Source organism: Penaeus vannamei, chromosome 30 (assembly GCF_042767895.1).
Source record: "Penaeus vannamei isolate JL-2024 chromosome 30, ASM4276789v1, whole genome shotgun sequence".
NCBI classification, from domain to species: Eukaryota; Metazoa; Arthropoda; class Malacostraca; order Decapoda; family Penaeidae; genus Penaeus; species Penaeus vannamei.
Window position 1 is genome coordinate 10,089,284 of NC_091578.1, and position 10,000 is coordinate 10,099,283.

Here is a 10,000-nt window from a genome sequence, read left to right on the forward strand (position 1 = left end):
CATTGTTTTGTTTGTTTTAGTTTTGTTCCGTTATTTTGTTTGTTTTTGTTTCTTTACGTGATTGTTTTTGTTTTTGTTTCGTTCCGTTATTTTGTTTGTTTTTGTTTCGTTCCTTTGTTTTGTTTTGTTTTTGTTTAGTTCCGTTATTTTGTCTGCTTTTGTTTCGTTCCGTTATTGTATTTGCTCTTGTTTCGTTCCGTTATTGAATTTGCTCTTGTTTCGTTCCGTTATTGAATTTGCTCTTGTTTCGTTCCGTTATTCTGTTTGTTTTCGTTTCTCTCCGGCGGTGGTTGTTTTGGGGGGCTCGTTCAGATACCTCAGTGGACTCGTGTTTTACCAAAATGGAAATTGAATCTGCATTATCGGTGTTTGAGGTAATTTGATAACTAGGCTGTATGGAAGCAGTGATGTTGGATCTGCTACTGATGGTGATGATGATGATGGTGGTGATAGTGATGTGATGATGGTGGTGATGATGATGGTGGTGATAGTGATGTGATGATGGTGATGATGATGATAACGGCCATAAAAGAAGCATTAATGATTATTATAACTGTGAATGATGATGTTGATAATGGTAATGATAATAACGAGAATAATTGTAATAATGATAAGGATGTTTTTATTAATTGTAATAACAACAATGATAATGTTGGTGATGATGATCATGATAATAATAATGATCATAATGATAATGATAATGAAGAGGAGGACGAAGTTAATAATAATAGTATTAATAATATTAATGATAATAATATTAATAATAAAGATAATGATAATAATAATGATATTAATGATAACAATAACAATGATAATAATATTGATAATAAAATGATATTAAAGATAACAAAAACAATGATAATAACAATAGTATTAGAGGACAAACAGACAGACAGTGATGGAACTTCATCGCCCGGTCATCAGGAATTCGGATAAGGGAAAAAAATTCGGATAAAATCTTTGGGGTTTCCGCCTGTCTTGCAGCTCGAGTGTTTGGCATCGTAGACAGGCGGGTCGAGTGGGCGGGGAAAGCTCTGGCTTTTTGTGCTTTTTTTTTCCATTATTGATTTTGTTTTATTCGTTTTTTTTTTTACTTTGTTTTTTGTTTTTTGTTTTAATTGTATTTTTTCCATTATTGATTTTGTTTTATTCAGATTTTTGTTTCACTTTTTTCCATTGTTGATTTTGTTTTATTCGGGTTTTTGTTTCACTTTGTTTGTTTGTTTTTGTTTTGTCTTTTTTTCATTATTGATTTTGTTTTATTCGGATTTTTGTTTCACTTTGTTTGTTTGTTTTTGTTTTGTCGTTTTTTTCATTGTTGGTTTTGTTTTATTCGGATTTTTGTTTCACTTTGTTTTTTGTGTGTGTTTTAATTGTCTTTTTTAAATTATTGATTTTGTTTTATTCGGATTTTTTTACTTTGCTTGTTTATTGTTTTCATTGTCTATTTTATATTATTGATTTTGTTTTATTCGGAATTTGTTTCACTTTTTTTTGTCTTTTTTCCATTATTGATTTTGTTTTATTCGGATTTTTGTTTTACTTTTTTATTGTCGTTTTTTTCATTATTGATTTTGTTTTATTCGGATTTTTGTTTCACTTTTTTATTGCCGTTTTTCCATTATTGATTTTGTTTTATTTGGATTTTTATTCACTTTTTTGTTTTTTAATTGACGTTTGGGATTTTTTGTTTTTTGTTTGAAGTATGTTCCATGTGTTTATATTTATTTATTTATTTATCTTATGTTGTGGATGTGGTTGTTTGGTTGGAAGGCTGACTTTGGTAATGTAATTTGTATTATATCGTCGTGTGTAAACATTCGAGAACAAATATCTGTTGCTCCGAATGGCTGTCGTCGAGGTGGAACAAGAGCAACAGAAGCAACAACAGAACAACAGGAGTGACGCCGGAAGTAACGGCAATGGCAGAAGCATCAGTATTGTGAGCAACAGCAACAGTATCCCGAAGCAAAACCAGTTGTAACGACAACAACAGCAACATGAATAGCAACAACATTATCGAAGCAAAACAACAACAAAAAAAAAGACAAAGATTTTTTTTATAACAACAATAACTTTAAGGGCAACAGCAGCAACAGTAACATCATCAGTAGCAACAACTTTAGCAACATCATCAATAACAACATCAATAGCAACACCACCACCAACATAAATAGCAACAACAAAACCAACAAGAACAACATCGATAGCAACAACAGCAATAACACCACCACCACCAACATAAATAGCAACAACAACACCTACAAGAACAACATCAATAGCAACAACAGCAATAACACCACCACCACCAACATCGATAGCAACAACAAGAACAACATCACAGGAGCAACAAAAATAGCAACGCCATTAATAACAACAGCAACATCAACAATAGCGACGGTTCCTCCTTCCAGCGAGGTATGGACAGCGATCGATTCGTTTCCCCTTTTCTCACCCTCCTTCCACTTCCCTACAAAAATAGTATTCAAGCATATATATATATATTCTCTCCTCTATATATATATATATATATATATATATAAACAATATAATACATAATAGCATAAATAACAAATATATATATAAACTATAATAATAATAATAATAATAATAATAATATAATATATACTTAAACATATATATATATATATATATATATATATATATATGTATATGTGTATATATAATAATATAAACTATTCTCTATATATATATATATATATATATATATATATATATATATATATATATATATATATATATATATATACTATAAATAAAAAAAATAATATAAACAATATATAATATAATATAATATATAATATATATATAAACATATATATATATATAAACATATATATTAATATATATATATATATATATATATATATATATATATATATATATATATATATATAATATATATATATATATATATATATAATATTTGAAATAATATATATATATATTAATAATATATATATATATATATAATATATAATATATATATATATATATATATTAATATTAATAATATATATATATATTAACAATAATAATAATATATATATATCTTATATATATATATTCTAATATAATATATATATATATATATATATATATATATAATATATATATATATATATAATAATAATATTATATATATATATATGTATAATAAACATATTTAGCGTTTTATATAATATATATATAATAATATTAATATTTTATATATATATATATATATATATATATATATATATATATATATATATATATTATATATATATATATATATATATAATACTTAACATGCTTTTAACGACATATATATATATAAATATACATATAAACATAAACAATACATATCTCACTCTTTCTGCTCTGTCTCTCTCTCTCTCTCTCTCTCTCTCTCTCTCTCTCTCTCTCTCTCTCTCTCTCTCTCTCTCTCTCTCTCTCTCTCTCGCCCCCTTTATCCTCGTGTCCTCGCCTCTCTTCGTTCGTTCGTCCGTCCGGCCCTTTCATCTCCTTCTATTAGCCTTTTATTTCGGTTTGTTCCTGTCCCGCCATACACGGTGATGCAGGGGGTGGGGGTGGGGGGTGAGGAGGAGGGGAGCGTTTGATCTTATGGGCGGTATTGGGAAATCTGTCTCTCTTTCGCGCCTGCTTTCTGTGTTCTCTCGTTCTCACTCCTTTTTTTCGTTTTCTATTTCATTTTCTTTCTCTCTTTTCTTTGTTTTATTTCTTTTTTTCTTCATCTTTCTCTTTTCCTGTTCTTTCTCTCTCTCTCTCTCTCTCTCTCTCTCTCTCTCTCTCTCTCTCTCTCTCTCTCTCTCTCTCTCTCTCTCTCTCTCTCTCTCTCTCTCTCTCTCTCTCTCTCTCTCCCTCACTCACTCAAACCATCACTCACTCACTCACTCACTCACTCACTCACTCACTCACTCACTCACTCACTCACTCACTCACTCTCTTTCCCTCCCTCCCTCCCTCCCTCCCTCTTTCCTTCTTTCTCTCTTCCTCCCTCTCCCTCTCTTTCTTCTTCTTTCTCTCTCCTTTACTCTCCCTCCTCCTCCCTCTCCCTCTCCCTCTCCCTTTCCTTCTTTCTCTCTTCCTCCCCACTCCTTACTGCAGACCCACAATAGGATCCCATACAGTGTGTTCTTTGATCACGCATATATTTCCTGAATAGAACGGAGTGAATGGAGTATTATACATATGAAAATACTCACACACACAGGCATTGTATTCGTACACACAAACGATTTTGTGTGCTGTGTGCGCGTGTGTATGTTTGTTTGTGTGTGTGTTTGTGTATATGTGCGTTTGTTTGTGTGTGCGTGTTTGTGTGTGTGTGTTTGTGTGTGTGTGTGTGTGTGTGTGTGTGTGTGTGTGTGTGTGTGTGTGTGTGTGTGTGCATGTGCGTGTGCTTGAGTGTGTGTGTGCGCTCGTGTGTGTACTGTATGAACATGTGCGTGTGTCATTGTGTAAATGTTTATATACAGGAGCTCAACTTCTACCTTTCTATCTCCGGCCCTCACTTTTTACCACCCATGAAGTATCTGTCCCATCAGAAAGTACGCCCCATAACATACTTCGAGAGCGCGCTGTGTATCCATCTCCCCCTTGACCACGCCCACGCCCACGCCCACGCCCGCGACGATAAGATAACTCTCGCATTGTGGGATGGACGACGATGCCATAGAGGTGTCAGGAGAAGGGGCGGCGGCGCTCTCTCTTCTTCCCCTCTTCGGTTTTCCCCTCTCTCTCATTCTCTTTGTTTATCTTTCTGTCTTGATCGGTCCTGTTCTCCTGTTCTGTCGCATTCTGGCTTTCTCTCCGTTTTGGTCGTTTTCTCTCTTTGTCTCTTTCTCTTGTGTCTGTTTGGTTCCCTTTTCCCCTCTCTCTCTTTTCTTCTCTTTTCTTCTCTTTCCTTCTCTCTCCCTCCCTCCATCTCTCTCTTTCTCTCTGTTTCCTTCCCTCCTTCTCTTCCTTCCGTCCTTCCTTCCTCTCTCCCTTCATCCCTCCCTTTCTTCCCATGAGATAAATAAAGAAAATCCATCGAAGGGTTTCAAGCGAGGACTATGAATATGCAACAGACATTCATTCTTTTTCCGCTCCACCAAACACCCGAGAGAGAGAGAGAGAGAGAGAGAGAGAGAGAGAGAGAGAGAGAGAGAGAGAGAGAGAGAGAGAGAGAGAGAGAGAGAGAGAGAGAGAGAGAGAGAGAGAGAGAGAGAGAGAGAGAGAGAGAGAGAGAGAGAGAGAGAGAGAGAGAGAGAGAGAGAGAGAGAGAGAGAGAGAGAGAGAGAGAGAGAGAGAGAGAGAGAGAGAGAGAGAGAGAGAGAGAGAGAGAGAGAGAGAGACAGGCAGAGAGAGAGAGAGGCAGAGAGAGAGAGAGGCAGAGAGAGAGAGAGAGAGAGAGAGAGAGAGAGAGAGAGAGAGAGAGAGAGAGAGAGAGAGGCAGAGAGAGAGAGGCAGAGAGAGAGAGAGAGAGAGAGACAGAGAGAGAGAGAGAGAGAGAGAGAGAGAGAGAGAGAGAGAGAGAGAGAGAGAGAGAGAGAGAGAGAGAGAGAGAGAGAGAGAGAGAGAGAGAGAGAGAGAGAGAGAGTTGGGGAGAGAAGGAGAGGCAGGAGAGAGAGATAAGGGGCTGTAGGAGGAAGGAAGAAAGAGAGAGAGGGAGAAGAAGGAAGGGAGGGAGGGGGAGGAGATAGGGAGAAAGAGATAAGGAACGGTAGAAGGAGGAGAGAGAGAGAGAGAGAGAGAGAGAGAGAGAGAGAGAGAGAGAGAGAGAGAGAGAGAGAGAGAGAGAGAGAGAGAGAGAGAGAGAGAGAGAGAGAATTAGAGGAGGGTATTTGGTCCCGGCAAGACTTGGGTGGGCCTGGGAGGGGGGAGAGCCACGCCCATGCTTTCTGTAGGCCTAGGGTGCTGCTCAAGTACTCACTTTCCTTCCTCCTGTTTCTTCCTTTCCCTCCTTCTCCCCCCTTCTGTACCCATCTCCCTTCCCCCTCCGTCTGTATTTCTCCTTCCTTCCTCTCCCCCTCTTTCTCCTTCTCCCTCCCTCTCCTCTTCTCTCCTTATCCCTCTCTTTCTTATCCCTTGCTCCCTCTCTCACATCTCTCCTTATCCCTCCCACTCTTTCCCTTCCTCCTTCTCCTCCCCTTACCCCTCCCTCTCCCTATCCCCCTCCCCCACCTTCCCTCTCCTCACTTTATCCCTCCCTCACCTTCTACCTCCTTCTCCTCTTCACTCCCCCCTCCCCCCACCTTCCCTCTCTCTCACTTTATCCCTCCTCCCTCCTCATGCCCTCTCCCTCCTCCCCTCCTCATGCCCTCTCCTCCCTCCCCCTCCCTCCTCCCCCCTCTCTCCTCCTTCCTCCCCTTCCACCTTCCTTCCCTCTCCTTCCCTTCCCTCCCTCTCCCCTCCTCCTTCCTCCCCTTCCTCCTCCCTCCTCCCTCCTCCCTCCTCCCCCTCCTCCCTCCTCCCCTCCCTCCCTCCTCCCCTCCTCATGCCCCTCTCCCTCCTCCCCTTCTTCCCTCCCTCCCTCCTCCCCTCCTCATGCCCTCTCTCCCTCCTCCCTCCTCCCCCTCTCTCCTCCTTCCTCCCCTTCCTCCTCCCCTCCTTCCCCCTCCCTCCCCCTCCCCCTCCCCAGTCCTTCCCCCTCCCTCCTTCCTCCCCTCCCTCCCTCCCTCCTCCCTCCCTCCCTCCTCCCTCCGCCCCTCCTCATGCCCTCTCCCTCCTCCCCTTCCTCCCTCCTCCCTCCTCCCCTCCTCATGCCCTCTCCCTTTTCCCACGGGCCAGAATCCTCCTTCCTCCTCGAGTGTTTAGTCGGCCAGCACTGAGGGCGCCTCGTCTCCCGTAGGACAAAGCCCAACTCCCGGCCCTTCGTCGCCCGCGTGGAGAATGGGTGGTGTTGGGATCCTCATTTCTTTTCCTGAGACACTAAGACCCTCCTCTTCCCTCTTTTTCTCTCTTATAGACACTTCCTCCTTCTCTCTTTCTGTCTCGCGGTCGCTACCTCTTTCCCTCTTTTGTCTTTCGCAGGCGTTCCCTCCCTCCTTCCTTCGTTCGTTCCTTCCTTCCCTCCTTCTTTCGTCCCTTCGTTCCTTCCCTCCTTCCCTCCTTCCCTCCTTCCCTCTCACGAAAACTCCTTCCTTCCCTCTCATGTGTTTTCTTTCTTCCTTTCTTTATCGTGCTGTCCTAATTTCCTCCCCTTTTTCGTTTCCTCTTCTCTTTCCCTCTCACTATCCTCGTGTTCTTACCTATCTCTCCCTCTTTCTTTCTCTCTCTCTCTCTCTCTCTCTCTCTCTCTCTCTCTCTCTCTCTCTCTCTTTCTCTCTCTCTCTCTCTCTCTCTCTCTCTCTCTCTCTCTCTCTTTCTCTCTCTCTCTCTCTCTCTCTCCCTCTCTCTCTCCCTCTCTCTCTTCCTCGTCTCAACCCCACTCTACTTCCTCCCCCAACCCCATGTCCCTCCACCCCCTCATCCTCCCCCCATACCCCCCCCCCCCAGCGCCCCCCGATGTCATCCTCGCGTGTAATGACGACAGTACATCTGGAGACGCTGACGGCGATTATGTTGATGGCCCCATTGGCGATCGATGGGCTTCGGGGATCGTTATTTTGGTCGCTCTTTCTCTCTTTCTCTTTCTCTCTTGTCTGTTTCTCTTTCTCTTTCTCTCTTGTCTTTCTCTTTTGTCTGTTTCTCTTTCTCTTTCTCACTTGTCTGTCTGTCTCTCTCTCTCTCTCTCTCTCTCTCTCTCTCTCTCTCTCTCTCTCTCTCTCTCTCTCTCTCTCTCTCTCTCTCTCTCTCTCTCTCTCTCTCTCTCTCTCTCTCTCTCTCTCTCTCTTCTTTTCTTTCTTTTTTGTTTCTGATTGTTTGTTTTTTTGCGTTTCTGTTTCTTTTTCTTTTCGTTTCTCTTTCTTTTTTGGAGGAACTGACTTTTGTTTGTTTGTGTTTTTTCGTGTCTCTCTTTTTTACTTTTGTTAGTGGTGGGAGGGAGTCTTGTTTCCCTCTTTGTGTTTTTTTTCATTTTCAATCGTCTTTCTTCTTACTGCCTCTTGTTATGTGTCTTATTAGTCATCTATTCACTGTTCATTTTTATATATATATCTCATTCATTGTTGAATTTTTTTAGACTCCCGACTTTTACCCTCTTAGTCCTCTTTTTCATTATCCTCTTTCATCTCGTCCTTTCTTTCTCTCCTTCTTCCCTTTTCAAGTCTTCTTTCTCCTCTGTTGTCCTTTTTCCTCCCCTCCTTCTTCCTCTTCCAACTACTATTTTTCCTCTCTGGTCATTTTCTTCCTCTTATTACTGCCCTTTCTCCTCTCTTGCCCTTTTTCTACTTCTCTCTCTCTCTCTCTCTCCCTCCCTCCCTCCCTCCCTCCCTCCCTCCCCCTCTCTCTCTCTCTCTCTCTCTCTCTCTCTCTCTCTCTCTCTCTCTCTCTCTCTCTCTCTCTCTCTCTCTCTCTCTCTCACTCTCTCTCTCTCTCTCTCTCTCTCTCTCTCTCTCTCTCTCTCTCTCTCTCTCTCTCTCTCTCTCTCTCTCTCTCTCTCTCTCTCTCTCTCTCTCTCTCTCACTCTCATTCTTATTCTCATTCTCACTCTCACTCTCACTCTCACTCTCACTCTCACTCTCACTCACTCACTCACACTCGTTCTCTTCTCCTTCTTTCCCTTCCCCTTCTCCTTCCTTCCTTCCTCGTCTCATCTCTCTCTTCTTTGTGTAATATCAACGCCTGTCATTCTAAGGTTTCTACATTTCTACAACAACATCCTCAACACCGTTCTTACTTTCCTTTGGCAAAACTCCTTCCAAGACAATTAAGAGCACTTCTTTTTCTCCATGTTCGAAGTCCACCTCCACCTCTTCCACCTCCACCTCTTCCACCTCTGGCTCTGAGTTCCAGTTCTTCCACATTCTCCACAATAACTTTTCCACTTGTCTCAGCTGTTTTGCCTTCCTTCACCTCGCATACTTCCACCTCTTAAGTTTCCACTTTCTGCACATCCTTAAACCTCGCTATCACTCGCGCCTCCTCCTCCACCGTCAAGCCTCCACCGTCACGCCTCCACCCTCACGCCTCCGCCTCTGTTCCACTTCCATTCTTACACCTGCTACTACCTCCACCCCCACCTTTGTCTCTACCCCTACCTCTACCTCCACCTCTTCCTCCACCTTCATCTCCACCTTCACCCCCCTCTGCCTGCCCCTTCATCCCAACCCGACCTCCACCTTCACCCCCACCTGTAACTCCACCTCCTCTTCATCCCAACCCCACCTCCACCACCTTCACCCCCACCCATACCTCCGCCTGTCCCTCCATCCCACCCCCCACCTATACCTCCGCCTCCCCCTCCATCCCACTCCCACCTCCACCTTCACCTCCCATCCGTACCTCCGCCACCTCCATCCCATCCCCACCTCCCTACATCCCATCCCCACCTCCCCCACTTATACCCTCCGCCACCCCCTCCATCCCACCCCCACCTCCACCACCTTTACCCCCATCCGTGCCTCACCTGTCCCTCCATCCCACCCGCCACCCCCACCTCCACCTTCACCCCCACCTATACCTCCGCCACCCCATCATCCCACCCCCACCTCCACCACCTTCACCCCCCACCCGTACCTCCGCCACCCCCTCCATCCCACCCCCACCTCCACCACCTCACCCCCACCATTACCGCGGCCGCCTCCATCAAAGACCAAGTTCGAGGGCCACTACGCGAACCCCCGCTCCTGATTACTCGACATTTCCCTTTGTCGTGAGGGCGGCGGCCAGATCCTCTACAGGTATAATGATCCCGAAGGGGGGAGGAGGGCAGGAGGGAGGGGAGAGGGGGGGGTGAGGGGAGAGAGAGAGAGAGAGAGGGGGGTTGGGTTGAGAGGAGAGGAAGAGGGAGGGAGGAGAGAGAGAGAGAGGAAGGGGGGTTGGGTTGAGAGGAGAGGAAGAGGGGTGTATAAGGGGAGAGGGAGAGGAAGGGTTGAGAGGGGTGGATGAG

General features: G+C 43.2%; 2 protein-coding genes across 3 annotated transcripts in view; one reads left to right on the top strand and one right to left on the bottom strand.

Moving 5' to 3' along the window:
- Positions 1–10,000, top strand: part of LOC113818529 (fibroblast growth factor receptor-like 1) — a gene marked incomplete at its 3' end in the record, with an annotated part of 455,734 nt that overhangs the window by 307,794 nt on the left and 137,940 nt on the right.
- The window catches only part of LOC138867461 (cell surface glycoprotein 1-like), a 19,730-nt gene continuing 18,480 nt past the window's right edge, over positions 8,751–10,000 (bottom strand). The window contains exon 4 of the mRNA XM_070143292.1: positions 8,751–8,945. Coding sequence (XP_069999393.1) covers positions 8,751–8,945 — 195 coding nt within the window. The remainder of the gene's footprint in view (positions 8,946–10,000) is intronic.